The sequence below is a fragment of the Numenius arquata genome, chromosome 9, assembly GCF_964106895.1.
Source record: "Numenius arquata chromosome 9, bNumArq3.hap1.1, whole genome shotgun sequence".
Taxonomy (NCBI): domain Eukaryota; kingdom Metazoa; phylum Chordata; class Aves; order Charadriiformes; family Scolopacidae; genus Numenius; species Numenius arquata.
In genome coordinates, this window is record NC_133584.1 from 38,678,286 (window position 1) to 38,699,078 (window position 20,793).

General features: G+C 32.9%; 1 protein-coding gene across 1 annotated transcript in view; it reads left to right on the forward strand.

Moving 5' to 3' along the window:
- CSMD1 (CUB and Sushi multiple domains 1) overlaps window positions 1–20,793 on the forward strand; it is a 1,131,310-nt gene that overhangs the window by 802,702 nt on the left and 307,815 nt on the right. Inside the window, exons 11-12 of the mRNA XM_074153404.1 lie at window positions 11,378–11,481; window positions 17,362–17,474. Coding sequence (XP_074009505.1) covers window positions 11,378–11,481; window positions 17,362–17,474 — 217 coding nt within the window. The remainder of the gene's footprint in view (window positions 1–11,377; window positions 11,482–17,361; window positions 17,475–20,793) is intronic.

A 20,793-nucleotide genomic window follows, 5' to 3' on the forward strand; every position in this document is an offset into this window, starting at 1 on the left:
TATTTTTGTTCAAGATAGATGAGTTTCAGTGAAGACGAAACCTGAAAATTATTTATCCAAATTGATGCCCCCCAACTGTATTACAGTCTCATTCTGCAGCTCTATGAGATAAAATAATATAATGCAGGTGTCAAAATTTATGCTAAATATAATAAATGCCTATGATGCTTATACTTTGGGGGATAGTCTACAGCATTTTGATATGTTGCATTTTTACACTTATTTTTATAAGCACATGGAAATTATGATAATAAAATATGGGAATGTATTATTGTCATCTTCCTTACAATGTTTTTTCTAGGTTTCATAGACATGTAAGTCAAATTTGCATTGTTCTCATATCATAAAATATACTTTACTTGGTCACTGGCCCAGATTGTGTGAAAAATGTTTTACACTGTATTCAAGTTTCTAGCCAATATCTTCATGTTTCTAAATGAATAAGAATTTAAACAGGAAAGCCATTAAGCGCATATCTTTGGAAGCAAGCTAGCTTATTTAAAACTGGTCTAAAAGTCTTTGAAAATTATCTGTAAATACATTCTTTTTTTATTTTATTGACAGCACATTTTGCTGTTAAGTAAAATTAAAATTCTTTTTCAGGATTAAATTGTTTATACATTACACACTATAATTTAAAAGTAAGTCACATAGTACTGCAGAGGGAAAACTGCAGCTACCCTTTTTTACTATTCTCTTTACATTTTAATGGAGTTTTTACAGAATCTCCTCATTGTATATTCATTACAGATGATGCCTAAGCAAACTGACAGAAACTGTTCTGTTTACCCATATATAATCTGAATTGGATCCATGTAATGTTTTGTGCCCCAATGTGTTCTTACAGGGCACTATTACCTGCATATTTAAGCAGATTGCTGTATGGTTTTGAGACTAATGACCAGATATTATCTTCACTGATTCTGTTATCGTTTTTTACCAATATAGGTCAAGAGTAACTCTACTCAACTGCTAACAGGTACAAAGATGTAAAATCAAGGTAGATGATATAGAACCAAGCCTGTAATCCTTAAAGTCAATCATATTTACCATTTTGGCTTAACACAGATAAATTTCATGGCATGGAATGGCGCAGGGTGAAAATAAATATATTAATTATTACTGAGATATGAGAAACATTTCCAACATGAGTATAGGATTTGAGAAAGTACTAATTCGAAATTAGATTTTAAAGCTGTGATAAGTAGACTTTTATTATCAAAAATGTTAGATATGCAATTAGGTTTTGCATTGTACTTTTTATTTTTTTGAAATTCAAACTATGAGAAGGGTTGCTGAACAAGGCTCAAAATTTATGTGCTATCATAATTCCTATGACTTTAGGGAGAAATTATTTTGTTTTCTCACCGTGATTACTCATAGAATATTAATATTTAATATAGTTAAATGCAAATACCTTAATAAGTAATATTATTAAAACCAATTTTAATGTTTCAACTTATAACGTTAAGAAAACTCTCCTATGTGGTTGTGGTGGGTTGACCTTGGATGGCTGCTAAGTGCCTGCCAAGCTGCTCTTTCACTACTCCTCCTCAGCAGGACAGGGAGAAAAAAATAAGATGAAGAAGCTCATGAGTCAAGGTAAGGACAGGGAGATTTCTCACCAATTACCCTCACAGGCAAAATAGGCTCATCTTGAGGAAGATTAAATTATTGTCAATTAAAAATAGAGAAGGATGGTGAGAAAAAAAATGATAAAAACTTTTTCTCAGCACTGATTTTTTACATCCTGTGCCACCAAGTGGTGAAGGCAAGTGGGGAATGGAGGCTGCAGTCAGTTCATTAACAGCTCCTCTCTGCCACTTCTTCCTCACACACTTCCCATGCTCCAGAGCAGAGTCCCTCTCATGGGGTACAGTCCTTCATAAACTGCTCAAATGTGTGTCCTTCCCAAGTTTGGTGTCACATGCTAACATTCTTACTACTTCCTAGACTGTAGGTAGTTCAAATCAATATGAAAATCCTCAAGTATTCTGTTTAGTTCAACAAGGGTAGAATTTCAGCCTCAAATTTTGGTTTGCTAGAGTAATACAGGGAATTATTTAGAAAACAATTTGCTTCTTATTTCAAAAGTGCACTTGGGCCAACAATCCATGTAGTTGTATGTTTTAAAAACACAGTAGGAAGAAAAGTTTGGGGGAAAATGCAACTTTCAAAGTTAGTTTAAGTTAATCTGGAAATATCAATGCCAAAACTTTGTATTCACATTTTTTATTCATAATTTAAACACAGGGGAAACTTTTATATGCATGTTTTTATTGAGAATGAAGTTAACCTCAATATATTTAAATTTCTTTGTAGTGTATAACGTTATATAAAAACTGTCGAGAGTTATATAAAACCTTGGCATTATGACAATGCAATATCCATGTAATATTACTACACTTTTATTATATGAATATACATTCAGCCATAGTTCACTCATTTGCATCAAATACATAGAAAATGTTGTATGTATAAAAAATATATAAGCAATTCATATGCCTTAACATTTTAATTAAGAGGGTTTTTGTATGAAGCAACATCCTTATGACATAAAAGATGTCAGGACACAAGGGATACAATTCCTTTGGCCATCCTCAGGTGTCTATTACTGCATGAGATGCTCAGGTATTCAAGATGTCTATGCAAGTCTAGCAGATATGACACAGGAAAATCAATACCCTTTTGAATAGGCAGTTAGAAGTCAGGTAGGATGTAAAGCCATCTTAAATGCCAAAAAATATCTGAGTGTGGACATCTGATTTTGGCCCAAAGAAGGATAGACTATATCCCGATGGATTGTTTGCTTTTCCTCTAAAAGTTCATTTCCATAAATATGATCTTCCATTATCACAGTAACATACCTGCTTTATCAGAGTTTCTAGCTCGGCCCAGTATGGTTCAGACCTTTCTGTTTTCTATTCTGAATAGCATTGAACAGCATTTGAACTCTGAGATTGTATACATTTCTAGCAAATTAATTCCACTGATATGTTATTTTTTTCTGAGGCATTTACTTCTTTAAATATTTAGACATCTCCCTGTACCTTTGGAGGCTTTCCAGTATTCACTTCAATTACCTGGTTGCATAATACAGTGTGATGCCAAGATTTGTCACCCTTCTAAATGAAATAGTTTCTGTCCTTGGAACTATTTTGCCATAATAACAAGAAACCAACAAGCTGAAGTCTCCTACTTCTCAGATAAAAACAGGTGCTTATGCACCTTTCTGCTACTTTTGACAGAGTGTTAGTACTGAAGGAAACTAACATTTAGTTTCGTAGCTATAGAATGCATGAAATATGGGCTTTACCCAACATCTTCAGCCAAAAATAACATTTGAGTTAAAACTACTTAGTTTGGCTGTGAGGGTATAGATTTTTCCATAATGAATTGTTGTTTAAGGTCATGAACACAAACACTACTTGGTGGTTTTGTTACCATTACCTCCTGGATATTCCACTGGCTAACACATCGTTACAAAGGCATATGGATTCCCTCAATTTGTCTTGCACAATGATGTTTGATTTTAGGACACATAGAATTCATTAGAATTATTTTTAATATCTGCCTTTTCTGAAGGCTGAACGTTTGTCACATTTTTTCATGTTTTACATGAAGTTTAAGTCAGAAGAATTAAAATTTCAGAAAACTCTTGAGGAATTACATTGTTAAAAAAGTAATTTTCAAGGATCTGATATGAATTGCCTGAAGTACTACACAATAACAACAGAGCTGGGATCTAACCCTCCAGATTTCTACCTAAGGCTCTCTCAAGAGAATGATTTATGTTTGTATAAATGGATATGTACCTTTGATATGTAACCACTTCTTTGTGTAGCCCTTTATTTCTTGTGCTCTATCAAGCCACATATCTGCTTTGGATTAATTAATGGAATTAAGCTCTTTTTTAAAGATTGTAGGAAGTAACACAACAGTCAAACATTGTAAAATAAGTATGTTTCTCCTACTGGAATTTCTGAGACCAAAAAAATTCATGTTCATTGGGTGGCTCATATAACAGGTAAAATTCTCAGCCCTTATTTAAATAGAAGCTCTTATCTGGCGATTCCTGTATTCTTAGTTAGTTTTTATATAACTTGTCTTAAACAAATGCTAACTGGGAGCTTTTTGTTTTGAAATTTTAAGAGCAGTACCGTATTATTAGACCTTGTTTTGAACAGCAAATCTAAAAGTATTTCTTTAGTTTTTATCATTGCTGTGTTGTTTCCACAAGTGGGTGCTGCTCACCATTTAAAAAAAAAAGTGCTTAAGATTTTTTGAAAAAGACCTCTAAAGATATAAGCACACTTTGAATTAATTTTCATTAATGGTGAGGAAAGGTGGTAATGAATGAATGCTTTCTTGCTTTCTTTTCCATTGTTCTGTTAAAAAAAAAGTGTACAGTGTTTCTTTAAAGCTTATATCTCCTTATTTGTTTCCTGCTGGTATTCTGACAGTTGGAGCAGCAGCAGGAGCAAAAATGAAAGCATATACTTGGCATTTTCCTTTGGCATAAAATGAGAAATAGAAGAATGTGCTACTATATCAGAGAATTGTCTTTAAAATTGTCCAGAAGTTATGAATTTCAATAATTTAGTGTGAACGTAGGAATAATTGTCTTCTCTTGCAATTCTGCTTTTTATTGTTTTATTTTTTATTTTCTCTGTCAGACTTAAGCTGATTGATAATTCATTAAAAATATGGCTGATGTAAATTTGTGAAACATCCATTATGCTTTGGTATTTGACTTGAAAAAACACTTTTAATGCTTTATACTAGTCTGCGTATTTAGAAATGGCAACATATTTGCGTATATATACAACAAAGCAAAAAAGAAGGAATATGTCTTAATGGTTAAAATGGAAAACTTAAATTTGACATGATGTCTAGGCATTATTGCTGAAAATTGACATCTAACTTGGCAACAAGCTCCTATCTGACTGACTAACAGATTGTGGCAGCTCTGTTAACTCAGAAATCAGCATTATATGGGGTATTTTTGTGTGTCTCCCTCTACACAAGAAACAAAACTGTGTTTAATAATGCGCTCATTGCCTTACTGTGCGTGCATTTAAATTACTTAAATACTTTATAGTTATAGAACTATTTTACATAATCAACAGCTACTAGTAAAAATGGCACTTCATAGTAACAAGAATTTTATTTTAATTTTTGCAGTTGATGCTGTATTTTTTTTTTTCTAATTGTAACATCCAGCCACTCTTACTCTACATATACATTATCAGAAAGTTTTTCCTTATAGGGCTGTTGTAAGATCAGTGTCAAATCACTTCTTAACTTCTTAACCTTTACTACATAAGAAAAATATTTTAATTTTTTTATTAAGATTACTGTTATTGTTTTCCTTTACAGATCTCAAACTAAGCAGCCTTAATTAGCTTGCTGAGTAATGACTATGTTGGATATGGAAAGTACATGCAATATAGAGAATTCAGAAAGTTATGTTGCCATAGACAATCCAAAGAAGGAAAAGCAATGGGGAAAAGGACAATCTGTGTTTCCTTACCTGAGAAATGTTTGGGGCGTGGGGCAGGCAGCTGGTGATACTTGTTGTCAAACAAACTATTGGATTTGAAAATTATATGTTTTTATTCTTGTGATTATATTATTAATTTTTTCTTTCCTCTGTAAAACAGCATCAGCACTCTTCATTTTACATTATTACTATAATTGCTTTCTTATTACTGTTATTTGCTTTTTATCTGTATTTAATTTCTATCTGGTGTGGTTATTAAGCTCATTTTCAAGTCATTAGTGGGGGCTAAGAGGAAAATAAGTTGATGAGAATGGCTGCCCAGGGAAGTGGTTGAGGCACCATCCCTGGAGGTATTTAAAAGTGGGTTGACAGAGTGCTTAGTGACATGGTTTAGTGATGGGTTTTTATCTGTTACATTGATGGTTGGACTAGATGATCTTAAAGGTCCCTTCCGACCTAGACAATTCTATGATTCTGTGACGCAAATATTGAGAAATAAGCAAATTTATTTTTTTATAATCTTTTTAAGTAACTGCAATGGTTGGATAAAGATAGTAACTAAAGCTTTCAACATTTCTTCAAAATAAGAAACAGAATAATCCTGGTGTTATTTGTAAATTTACTGTCACTCAACAATAACTGGAGTAATTAAAATTTTGCAGGACAGGCCATTCTTTTTGGCCTAAACTTTATTTTGTCTGTTTGGAGGCAGCCTATTTCAACTTGGGAGTTATGAGTTATTAATTTTACATCTTATTAATTGCAGATGTACCTATGCCAAATTATGAATAATGTTGCTGTAATTAATGGTTTACCTTTTAAGGGCTTTGAGGAAAAACAAACAACTTGTTTCAGAAAGGAATAAGGAAAACAAAGAAACATTTTGCTGTCTTTCACTTTACAAAATTCAATCTTGAGTATCAGCTACTCTTTCATTCCATTGGTTTAAGAGGAAAATAGGTCATTAAATAAATGAACAAGAATGATGGTTACAGGGGATTGGATTCAGGTTTTAATTAAGACACAACTTTGTGTCAGATACTTTAGATCCTTCGTCTTCTGCTTCAGTTACTGGCGTATGAGGAAATGGCAAATATTTAGTGGCTAGCAAGCAGCATAGCTCTACATGTTCCGTTAACTGTGTTTGCCACGTCTTTCCTGTGAACACTTGAAATGTTGGAAAGTTCCTAATACATTATTTAATAAAGTTGTAGTTTAATTAAACAATTTCTCTGATGCTTTTTGTTTCAGATTTTTTTTATTTTCATTGGTGACTTAAGTGAACTGAAACTGGGTTACACATTTACATTCTTGTAAAAAGAGATGCCTAAGAACTGTATTTATAATAAGTTATCATTTTCCTCAATATTTAAAAATGCTCTGTATTTGTATGACTCTGAGAAGAGAGAAGTGCTGGTACTTTCTTAAAAAAGCCTCCCTCATATTTCAGAAAATGTTTCCATACATATAGTTTCTTCATGCTAACTCTTGCCATGATCTCAGTATTGTGTTCATATTTCTATAAGGCATTCCTCTATGTTTATAACTTAAACCTCAAAATAGTGATTATTGTCTGATCAGGTAATTTGATATGGACATTCTTGTGGTTATTTGAGTTCCTGAAAAGGAGATCTCTGTAATTCAAATTTAATCATGTGTAGAATTTGTGCATGAGAGTAAACTAGTTTTATTGCTATTTCTAGTAAATGATCTGTTTCCTCTTCAACAGGATTTTGGGCATAGTAACAATGACTTGAAGGCATTTCATTGTAGGGGGAGTTGAGCTAGGGAAACAACATTTTGTTTTTTTAACGTTTTAAGGAATACTGGATTTGTATATATATTTTCTAAAGCTGGTATTGTCTTTTGACATTGCTTCTATATTACATTGTTCTTTAAGTGAAATAGATGCTTCAAAACCTGGTTTAAAGCTGTGGTTTAAGCATCTGGCTCATTTCTTCTAGAAATTTTAAAAAGATTTAAGAATCTGCAAGACTATAACAATATTTCCATGTTTGTGCCTGTAACAATGGCTTCTTTTGCTTCCAAATCCATTTGAGCATGTGGTGTCTGTACAAGAAATGACAGTCAAAAACATTTGCATGACCATATTACTTTCAAATTTTACATAGCAGCAGGGAGAAGATGCAAAGTAGGAAAATTATATTTGAAGCTAGTATGTCAATGAAATGGAGTAACTTCTAACAGTTGCAAGTAGCTTTCATCAAAAGCCTTTAGAATGAACACGTTTTCTGTTTACAATTTTAAAACTTCAAATTAAGGATCTTAGGTTCTGTTTTGCTGTTCTCCATATATTTTACTGTAGTTTTACTGGGGCAACAAATAGTCTCACTAAGGATGTCCTCATCTTTAAGGAGGCCCTGTTTCTTGCGTCACTTTTTTTTTAGTTTTTTAATAAGACACATTTCCACTGGCACATGTGTGCTTTTTTGAAGTTGTTTGCTTTATCTACTTGTAAATATAAGAGACACCTTACAGGTAGTTCCTCTTCTCCCTGTGTTTTAGAACAAAATTTACTGCTCTCACTTTTTACTTTGTATTTACTATATTGTATATATAAATTTATAACATATTTAAGGGATGATAAAATAGGTCTTAGTAGTAGTGAAATGAGTATGTACACGTAGGCATTTTGGATAGATCACCTTGCCATGCTCCCTACTGCTTCTTCCATGGAGAATGTCCATACAGAAATTTCTGTTAGTACAACTCTTCTGCTGCCTTTCCCCATTACTTGCTATAGCAATTATGCCAGCAGAAATATGAAGTGTGGGAGTGGCTAGGATAAAGGAAAATTCTTCTAAGGAAAAAGTAATTATGACAGGAAATTCACTTGCAGAGCTTCCATTAGGTACCTCCTTAGGTGTCTCATATTTTTAAGCTTTTTTTGTTTTCACAGTCTATTTATCTAATCATAAGTAATCATTCTGAATTGCTTATGAGGGAATTTTGTCTCATACATTTCAGAAAGAAAACAGGATCATTGTTCTGTAAGAAGTATAATCGATCATCCAGAAACAAATATAATAGGTTTGGAAATAATTTTTGTGTTTTCAATTTTTCTTAATGAAAGTTAATTCTTTATTTTAATCAGTTCAGAATAAGCATATTTAATGCTGATGATTAGATTAGTATTACTGGGGTTTTTTTAATTGTAAAACAACATTGAATCTGGAGAAGTGTCTCAGAGCTGCTTTTTCTCCCAGTATATAAATCAATATTATTTGACCACATATGGCTATATTGTTCTTGCTGATATTGGTTCAATTCTTTTAAGTTTTTTCCATGCTGTATTCTTATCTATATCCATACAAAACTACCTTACATTCTTTCTCAAAAACAAACTGACCAACAACCTTCCATCCATCTAACAAAACTTAGAAATCCTTCTGATGATTCAGCTCTTTATCTACAGAGGAACTCATTTTAGCTAAATATGTCTATGTAAGCATTATTGTCCCATAATCCTCCAAACTACCCATATAGTCAATGGAGAGGGTGACTCTAAATGGCAGTTTCGTCCACCTGAAGACAGGTAATGTGACCTGCGTTCTGGGTGCCCTTTTGTCCACTGAATGTAGAAGGAGCCATGATTAGACAGGTTTCTTAATGTTTGTATGGTAAAATTTGGGTTTTATGAATCAGATCAAAGGAATTTAAGTTAGACCTCTTAACTCTCAACCATTTGAGTGTCTTTGCAACCCATTTGGTCTGTTATCACAGGATAACAATTAGCATGGAAGAGAAGATAACAAGATTTTGTTTAATAACGTCTAAAATTTCTTCACATACAATGTATTTCGCATAAAGAAACATTTCTTGTGACATTTCCTATAAGCTTAAACAGGTCTTTACATCTTTCCTTTGTGGTTTATATCCAATTAATTTTTTGTAACTTATTTTATTATTGAAGAGGTGAACATTCAGATTTGTGTTTAAATTGCAATGTTAAAGACTTTTTGATCTAACCAAATGGAGCATATTTAAATAATACATTACCATATTTTCTCATGGAATATTCTGTCAGGTTTCCTCCACACACATAAAATAAAATTTGCATTAAAAGTAAGAATCTTATATATGTAGTTATTTTTATTGCCAGAAAAAACCTCTGCTTTTATGCTTCTACATATTTTTCTTGCTTTTCTTTGGCTTTATTAGTCTTGTTTTAGTAATGAAATTTTGCCTGTTAACAACTGTTATAATGTAGGAATACTAGAAGATACACCAGGAGCAGATGGAATTGTATATTATTTTATCTACAACATATACTGCCTGAAATTCTAGTGATTATTGAAATATAATGTAGATAATGCAGTACACTTCATCTCAAAATCTAGCAGGTCTGCAAAATATGCTGTAAAGGACCTGTATTAGATCACAAAATGAAACCTCTGACTTTGCCAAAAGAATTAGACAGATATTTATGTTAATGATGTTTTTCATAGCTATGGATATCCTAGGACCATTCAGCTTTTCTTCAAACCTCCCACTCTTTTACCTTTTAATGACACTCCTGTAAATATTAACTCCACTTCAAAACATTCAAGGAGTCTTAGGCCTGGAGTGAAATTTAGCATAGTTCAAAAAACATAAACGTACAAATAGAAGAGATGGCAAAGCAAGATATGAAAAATAACACATGAATATATAGCAAGAGGTAATATATTATCTTAGATGAATGGGTATTTTACTAAAACCAGGCTTTTCTCTGGGTTAGAAACTGAAGCAACATAGTTCATTGTAAGCCTTGTCTACTCCAGTAGTGTAAATTCCTCTCTGAAGTTGACAGAACTAGACTCTTTCCATTCCAACATGGAGAAATGAGATGTGCTTGCTGTCCTTTTTAATACTGAGAAAGGTTAAACAACTACCTTAGCTTGGAGGCTGCCTTTTTACAGGGCTAAAATTTGGATGTGATGAATTCTGCCTTGAAGATCACACAGAAATAAACTTAAATGGATGAAAACCATTGGCTTTTTCACATTTTGCTGCCAAAATAGCAGTATAATATGGTTGATACAGAAAGTCCAAATCGGACCCAAGTATTGTTTTTAGCCACAAAACAGGATAAAAGTTAATTGCATTTGGATGCAATGGCTGAAGTTGTGTGAAAGTCTGCCATGGGGTATCTGCAAAATTTAGTATAAAGATAAATGAATAATTTTGTGGAAAATCACTGTGACTCTTTGCACTTTCATATCAAATTGTCCGCAGAAACCTTGGCATCAAAATACGAAAAGGTGCGGTGTACAAATGTATACACACATAGAACCTGCTACTATTTGTCATCAATACAGAACTCTAAGACGTGCTTGTCTTAGAAGTGTCCTTCTGTACAAAACTAAATCCATGATCATACTTTATCTTATCAAATTACAGTTTCAGTAACTTATAAATACTTTTTCGAACAATTGTGAGGGATACATTTTTAATTTTCTGGACAATTCATGTGTGAAGTCATGGTTTTGTGTTAGTAATTTATGTAAGGAAATTTCTGCTTCTGTATGTCTGTGCACCAGCCTCTTCCACCTTCTTATGAATTGATAGTTCATACCTGCCATATTTTTATTGTATGATTCAACATATGAAAATGTTTTCATTACGTATACTTCCACTATTGTGCTATGTAAGTTTTATATAAGGTCTTTATATAAGACCTCCCTCTTGCTACTAGTAAATACAGAAATTTTTCCACCTCTGCTTTTCTACATATTTTTCTCAAATCAAATAATGACATCATGAGTGAGTGCTTCATGAGTTGACCTATGGTAGCCAAATAATTTAAGACTAGAATAGACCAGATAACCTGTGGGTGTGCTTTGAAATAACTGACTTATTTAATTTTAATAGGTCATAAAGCTTGCTTTTGAAGAATTTGAACTGGAAAGAGGCTATGATACTCTTACTGTTGGAGATGCTGGGAAAGTTGGTGATACCAGAACAGTGTTGTATGTGTAAGTACAGAACTTCAGCTATTATCGTTGGAAATCTGTTGTCATATTTTGTTTCTTCTGGGTCAGGAGATATCTATTTAACTTTGCAATTTTAATTTATGTAACTTGTTTATATAACGTAAACTTAAAATTCAAGTACCGTCAAAGAAAATTGTTCATTAAAAAACTCACTCCAGACCTTTAGTAGCATCTTTATAGGCTTTTCTATCAGAGACTAAAAACTGCAGAGGACTGATAAGATTTTTTTTTTTTAAAAGCGAAAAATTTTCTTTTAAGAAAGAAGTACTAACTGTACAACCCAAGTTGTATTCACAAGCAATTAAAGGAATAAAAAAAGGCTTAGATTTCAGCCTACAACAACAGAAAATACAATTTGTGTAAAATAAATAAAACATCGCTTAATTTCAAAATTTTTATGCTTAAAATTGGATTTGTAAGCAAAATTTTCATGAAAGGACATAGGGCACTGTTCAGTAAAGTTAAACATACTTCATGGATTAATATAATACATTATAATATAAACTTAGAAAGTGTAGGATCTACATAAATATTAAGGAAAATTCTAAACTAGGTATCTAATCTTAGCATATAGGTCTTTAACACTGTCTGGGCTAGTGGCAAAAATAGAATCCTGTACAGATTGATTAATCACATTACCCTAACCATCACGTTTTAGTTACATATGCTCATTTTCCTTCCTCCATAATAGGAGCTTGTGGTCTCAAGATATTTTAGTTGCAGCTTTTAGAGGGTTAAGTTAGCATATGAATCCTGATCAGAGAATACAAAACAAAATTATGGGGTTAATAAATCAGCAATGACTAAATAAGAGAAACTAGCAGCATTTATTTCATAATAACATTACTTGGAATTACACAGAAATATACTGGATAAAGACAGAATTGAACAAGTTTGATAAAAAACAATCAGTCATTTTAATTCTTTTTTCAATCAATAATAAAAAAGAATCAATAAAGAATAAATAGTTTTGTATTTTGATGTTTTTAAATACATGTAAATTATTGAAATGTTTTTTTTACGTAATTATTAAAAATTAGTGCACTTACCCACAGAATTTTTTTAAAATTAATTAGAACAATTTTGGATGAACAAGTCTTAGGACAATATCTTCATTTTTCTTATTTGTTTATGAGCAAATAAAACTTATTCTTATTGTTATGACATATAATATCTACTAATGGCTACCTTCTGAACTATGTTATCAAATATAAAGTACATAATACAAAGTACATTTGCATGACGTATGTGTTTCTTGTCTTGCAACAGCAACTAGCTATTGCTGAGCAAATTGAATTCCATGTTCTGAGTACCTGAAAAAGAAAATAAGAACCAAAAACCCAACTGTTTTAAGAGCTTAGACTTTAAGTTAACAAGAAAAGACTTGAAGTGGGAGTGACGGAAGGGTTTGCAATTTTTCCTTTTCGTATTGGGGTATATTTTGGCTTGCAGGGATCCCAAAAGGTTTTGAACATAGTACCTTTGGTACCCCAAAATTCTTCATTCTTATTGCTACACTGTGAGTACTTCACATATCAAAGTTTGCCTTTTTAGTTATCAAGTAATTGTCAAATTTCTTTTGTTTGCCTTTCTATTTGAAGGGGTTTAGCCTGTAGCTACGTACTCCACATTTATTTTCCATGACTACCTAAAAAAGAAACTTAAAAAAAAAATCTAAAATAGTCTTGGCTCATATTAATTGCTATTTTTGGTATCTTAAGAAGGCAACCCCTATACGCACATCACCTCCTATAACTATTTTTCACTTTAATAACATTTTGAAGATCTCTGTGGCAGACATCCACTTCAGAATCTATCATTGGCATTTCTAGCACTAGTACAATGTTCTCACTAGAGACATGCGGCACTATTCTAGCCCTTCCTTCAGTATGATTTTTGACTAAAATTGCAGCTGTTCTGTCCTTATTACTCTCTAGCCTATCACTTAGGATTACGGTACAGTGTTTGCTGGTCCATCTTTACTGTAAATTGTATCTTTGATGAAAACAATGTCTATGAAAATCAATTTATCTGCCTTTTGAGTTGCAATACTTTGCACATTAGCATTATCCCGAAAATCATGAAGTAAATGATTAATAACTTAAAAACAGTGGAAATACAGGAAGGCCCAAATAGGAAACCAGTGTCACAATAATTAGTAATGGATCTGAATTTCTATTGTGACAGCATTTTTGCAGTTATTAAACGCTGGATTATTATAAAATACATTGTATTTAAACTGCGTCACAGATAGGTCTTCTGTGGATGCAAAGTAACTTTGCTCATAAAACTCTAGGTCCATTTGTAGACTACATTATCATGAGAAAGCTCATAACTAAATGTCAAAGTGATTGTCTTACCAAAATTTTCTATTAGTTGGCTTTAATAACTTCTATTATATTTAATGAGGTTTGAGCAGCACTTTGCAGTTTTTTTTATTCTTCTCAAGGGAATGAAGCCGCTTATAGCAAAGACTTTCTGGCTAGATTTAATCTATAATTTCTCAGGATCTCTTAAAAAAAATATAGCTTTTCTTATGCTGAGCAAGTTTCTGTTGGCAACGGAAATGCCAGCATTTCTGCAGAAATTCTACAAATATCACTGTAGAAACTCACGCTTTTCTAAAGTTTCATAGCTTTTACATTTTAGTCTGAACTAAATATGCAAAAATAAATACATTTCTAAATCCAAACCTCATTTCTAAGTGATATGAACCTTTCCACCCTGTATAAAATTGTCACGTCTGAACACACCAGCCTCAGCCTCATGCAAAATTTTCCAGCTCTCAGCTGCTAAAGCACACAAGAGAGTAGCTACTTCTGGGTGCTTTATTGTAAACTTAGTACTCAGACTTTACCATGAGCTCAGTTACACCAGGATGTTTAGAAGCCAGCCATCCAATGAACATTGGAAACTGGCTAATGGCAGGGCAGTAAACAGGAGACCTTTAAATACCTGATGGGAAGAAGACTGAGGGAGTGACAAGGATCACGATATATAAATGATCAGTCCAGCACAAGCTTTCTATAGCGTTCAAACTCTTAACCATTAGCAATTACCTGTGTAACTTCAAAGCTGTAGCACTATAGCTAGAGGAGAATAGGAAGGGATACTGATTTTTAAAAAGGAGAAAAAAAATAAAATATAGATTATTCAGATCAAATTTAATTTTTGGAAGAAAATAGAAAAGTAATTAGAAAAAGTCTTTTAAGTTCATGTAAAATAACACTGAGACAGTACAACAAACAATATACTTTGATGAAGAGCAAAATATCGCAAATCAATTTAACGTGTTTCTATGACTGTAGTTCTCATTTTGAGTAGGGATATATTGGGATTTAGTTTACTAAAAGTCTAATTTTAATATTGTATAGTTCACTTTTTAGAAAGTCTTACTATCAGCAGCTTAATTAATCGGGGTTATGCCCATTAATTGATGATTTTTAACAAATGCTTCATCTGTAAGCCTTGTTGAAAATTTAGCAATAATATTTTACAGGATATGGATGCTGAGCTGATTAGCTCTGGAAATACAGCAATAGGACTTACTGAAAATTAATCTAAATATGTTTAGGTGATGAAGTTTTGGCTTCAGTTATTTCTCATATTTAACAGAGTTTGGCTAGAAGTTAGTGACTACCCTTACAAAATAATTCACTAGCGATAATCGTCTGTGAGGTGAAGATTACCAGTGAGAACATTTTCTGCAATGCCTTGTTTTATGTTCTTAAATTCTTGTAAATTAAGCTAACATGCTGCTTTAGAAAGTCTGCTTTGCCTTCAAATGCTATGATTTATATTTGTCTTGCAGCAGTTAAATTAAAACTTAATTTCTTTTTTTTTTTTTAAATTATTCCCTTAAAGCATGAATCTTTTAAATTTTCTTGCATAGAAAACTTGCTTTTTTTTTTTTCCCTGATACAAAGAAGAATTTGCAAATAGTGATTCAACCCCAGCTGCTTATGTCAGGTATTTCAGTACACAGACAACCATCCATGACAGAGAAATGCTTTTGTAGTAAATCCTTATCCTTTTTTTTCTATGAACACACAGTTAGGAAACTTACTGGGGTGTTGGGAAACAACCTACCCTTCCATAACTGGGAAAAAAAACAGGCTGCCTTTTTATATATCTCAAACATTATTAAATCTGACTTCGTGGTAACTTATTTTATTTCACATTACTTAAAATACTCTTCTTTCTGAATTTTTTAATAGTAATGTATTATTATTTTTATGATCATACTCATAGTTTGGTGCCATGCTTGTGCCATCAACATTTTGAATTCGAGTATTTCTTGAGACCGTTTTGTGCTGCCTATGTATCCGAAGCTATACAGAAGCAAACAGCTTTTCTGGTCCTAGATACCATTCTTAAAAGCCTGGCTCTGGTTTCATTTGGATAACTAAGATGAGAGAGCAAAACTGGTGCAAAAAGTTTCTCTCTCTCAGTTGTCTTCTCTGACCTGTGAGTCTGTTTAGAGTGCTGAAAACCTTGGCTTGAGTTTGACTTTCATTACTTCATCAGTTGCATCAATTGCCTCAACATTTTTAACTTCTTTCATATAGATATAATCTAGGATTGTGCATCTCCACATGAAATGATTTGAGACCCAGCCAGTCTGTCTGAATGCCTGGTCTCCAGGTCTCTGTTCCTGAATTGCAAACAATCTTCTTTTGTGAGAAATTCTGTTTCTGGGACACCTTGTCTCAGTTTGGCATGGTATTTATTTTTGGCATGGTATTTATTTTATTAATCTCACACATATTTGTTTATCATAGTCAAGGCTGAGAGTTGGAAGAAAGACAGAGAATCCAGTATGTCATCCATTTGAGCAAAACACAGTCTACATAAATTAAAGAGACAAAGTCATTACTATTTCCTTACATCAACTACAGTTAATGCAGTACCTGTAGCTTCCATCCCAAAGCTTCTGACACGTGGAGCTCTATGTGGAGTTCAAGGCAGATGTACTCTTCTAGTGACGTTTTTTGTTTTCATATCTGATACCAGCTTAGAGATATTCTGCAGCCACTTTTTGTGTGACTTTTCCCACTAGCTTTTGAAAGACTGCAAAGCTATCGCAAAGATCTGAACAGTTGTTCAGATACAGTACAGGAACCTGATTACATGGTGGGCTTTTTTCACCATTAAGAAGTAATATACAAAGATATTTTTTTCCTTAATCATTTTTTTTGACACACATCTTTTTGCATTAAGATACCAGAATCATAGATGTACAAAGGAAATTACTGAGAAGCTCTAAGGTTTTATGGTGGGATTCCCCAGTTTGCCTCATATGTGTTGTATTGAAATGTACATACCTATACATAGTTATCACACATTACTGTATGAGAAATAGCAGTTTCTGCTTAAATTTAAGAGATCTTTGTGAGTTATTTGAATGGAGTAGATGAGGTTCTAGTAAGTTCTGGACATGTGCTGTAAGGTGTGTAAACCAGCTTCCTTCACTTTCAAAAAGCATGGCAAAAAAATCAACACTAAAAAAGTGAAAACTATTTAACTCATACAGTCCCTCACAGCTCTAATAGCTTAATTACTTAATGAAAGCTTTTAGTAGGAACAGCTTTATTAAAAGTGTTTAATCAGTGTTAACTTGAATGCAGTCATTCAAGATGTTGGGTTTTTTTCCTTTCTAAGATTTCACATTGTTCTAATCGATACAGACTAGTTAATTTTATCAAAAAAAAAAAAAACAACTGATCAGAACATTAGGGCAACATATTGTACATAGGCCCAAGTATTATATTAATAGTTTAAAAGTCTGTGTTTTCTAGTAGTAGTAGTAACAGCAGCAATTCATGCTTCTGCAAGTGACTTTGCAATTTATCCAACATACAGGCTCACTGGATCTAGTGTTCCTGATCTTATTGTGAGCATGAGCAACCAGATGTGGCTTCATTTACAATCTGATGACAGCATTGGCTCACCAGGATTCAAAGCTGTTTATCAAGGTACGAACTAAATTAACTGTTTTAAACTCTTGTGGTAAATTCTTTCGTTATATCCCAACAAATTTATTTCAAATAAGTGTTTAGCCTTTTCACAAATTTAGAGTTTTGATATTGTTTATTAATGGTTAATGGAGATACAGAATTGCAAATACCACAAAATAACTAAAAAGAATCTGAAGTTAAAATAAAAGCTATTGTTCTAGTGCTCTTTGCTTGAAGGTCAAATTTCTTTCAGATTTCTTTCTTTCAGAACTACAAATTTCTATCATATTTGAAAAATTTTAAATGTTACATTCCAATAACATGTCTAATTCCTTACCTTGTGTATTATTTGAAAATTATGGTTAGTTTTCACAGACTTAAATCAAAACTGCCATGTAACAAAAACAGCGGAACAGATATATTGTATTTGATTGTGAAAATTAAGAAGATTATGGAAATTTAACCCCCCCAAAATTATCTAAAGTACCCTTGCTTTGTTTGTGTTGCTTCTGTGTCAAACAGATGAGAACCTTGGCAACATACGCATCTTTAATTTTTCTTGATTGTGAGCTTCAGTTTGATACTTTCTGGAGTTGATTCATTCTAATAAAAAATACCTGATACCTGTTAGTATGTATGCATGTACTGATATTTTCCATTTTAATAGGTTGCATAGACCTGCAGCTATAAAGAGCTCTTGCTTATTAACATATGGTATCACTTTTGGTTAATTTCCATATTAATTAGTTCACCTTAAGGACAAGGACAAAACCAGTTAATGCTATTTTCAATACTTATGGGCACATATGGTGAAAATGATTTGACAGTAATTTTGTCAAAATTACTTTTGTACAAAAGATGCTGCAAAACATTGAGAGACTGTTCACTGTTCAGTAACTCAAAGTAACTTAATTAGAAAAGTTGGAATTCTCCCTAAACTTTTTCCATAAACTGAAGCACTCTAGGTGTTTCATTTCACCTGTAGATATCTTACTGTTTCAACACCAAAATAAAGAGTGAAAAGTTATGTAGATGTTTACTAAACTTGAAGCTAACTACACATTTATTGCACTAAGGCCATTAAAACAGGCTTGCCTGTGCAGGTTTTCCTAAGTGCTGTCTCTGGCTGATGGCATATTGTGAACCCCATTGATGAAAGGAACAAGAAGGGAAAATGCTTCCCAATGGTCAGCCAGAAAACCCAGTGTTGGTTCTCCACACCGCTGTCCTTCTGCAGGTCATGTCTCCATTGAAGCAGATGGTGATGATGATGGTGATTAGGATTACATTTTCACCATGATTTTCCCTAGCACTATATACTTTTCTTTGGGACTCACTCAGACTCACCATTGGTTATTCCCACTCACGGTACTGATTGGAGTGTTCAAATTAGATCAAGTGTTGTACATTCATGGGTTGTTAAGTTTCTGTGTGCATAAATTGTTGGGTAACATTTATTGATGATTTAAATTACTATTATCTACTTTTGTATGCAGCTTGTTTCGGTTTTCTCTAATGTGAACTTAAATCTACAAAACAAGAAGTAAGGACAGAGGGAGAAAGAAGGAGTGATTCTCATGATGGCAGTCGCTTCCCATGAGAATCTGCCACAGCAACACTAATGGGATTTGCAGGTCCATGGCCATGAGAATAACAATATAAGAACAACAAGGAAAAAAAAAAGTGCCATCACAGAGGTTGTTGAAAACACTATCACAGTTGCTTAAGTGCAATGTTACAGAGCTGTGAGTATAAAAGCAGATCCAGGCCCACAGCATTACTCTGGCTAAGACATCAAGGTATCTTAAGACATTTTGCAACACATTCAGTTTATACAGTTACACAGCTCAAGTGTGCTGTGTTGCCTGAGGGCAATGACATATTCTTTAAATTAATCCCACCCCTTCTCATCCCTTCTTTCACAGTTTCGTCTTTTTCGCTTGTGTCATTTCTAGGGACCGTGTTTATTAAGATAACGTATTTTCTTTATAGAGTCCATCTGTGAATTACATGTAGTGGAAATAGAGAGTACATAGCAGAAAGAGAGTATTGGCACAAGTTATGTATCTGACACTTTACATTTTTTCCTCAAACCAAGATTATGAACTTTATCTCATTGTACCTCTATGAAAAAGTTCAAAATTTTAAATCTATCTGCTGAGTTATTTTTCTGCTATCATTTATCGTTCTGGTGTTTCTAATCTAAAGGTACCTGTTTTCATCTCTGAATTTGTCTAACTTACCAAAGAAATCTTATTTCATTTATGGAGTTCAACCTCTTACTTCTGGGGACTTTCTGGAAACACCTGAAGTATACATTGTGAATTTTGCAGTAGTAGTGGCATCTCTGTTATGAAGTATATTGTTATCATTTGATGGTTAGATTCTGGCTTTCAGTCTTGTTTTGCAACCAATTGTGAGTCACTCTGTGGTTTTGTAGTTTTGGAGATTAATTGCAGAATTATAAAATGTGAAATATTTACAATCTCAGAAGTGTAGTAAATGTCTGAATATGAAGGTGATTTATAATTTTTTTCTGTTTTACCCCAATCCTCTCATTACTTTTATTAGAATTTTCTCATCTTCTTTTACTGTTGACGAAACTTGTATTCATCTGTGCTCTCAACATATCTCCTGCTTTAGGCCAAGTGTAAAATCTTATTCTGCCACAAGATACTTCAATGATTCTGCTTCCTCTTTGTTTAACAGTCAAAGAACCTGTCCAAAAATAAAATCTCATTTTAATCATGAGAAAGTTAATGGATTGTGACATGTGACCTCAAAGACATTGTCTCTGTGATTGCAGCTAGCTAAAAAGAAAGCAAACTGCAGTTTTTGATGGCTTATACGTGGTCTACAGAGACACAGTAAAGGGCATCCTTATTTGAATGTTTTTTACTAAAAAGTATGAGTTTAGCTCGGGATTAGAAAATGACTGTTCACCCTCTTGGGCAATATTTTACAAATGACCAACTGAATCTTGCCTTTGTATCTATTACAGTAAAATCAATTTTTATATTAATATTTACAAGACATCATAGACTCATAGTTTATAGAAAATTGTCTATAGAAAAGAGAAAGCTGAGCTTCGTCTCACTTATGAAATAGAGCAGTTTGATGCAGTTCACCAATCCTACAATATGGTGTCCACCTAAAAATTGCATGAAATGATGGCTGTAAATTAATTGATAAGCATCACAGATTTTGTATACAAGTAGTAAATTTAATCCTGTTTACAGTTTTCTTAAGGGATTAAGGGAAGAACAATTCTTTCCATAATCTTATGTCTCTTGTTTGGCTCACCTTCAGAAACATCTTAATGTCAGAAATATGTAGT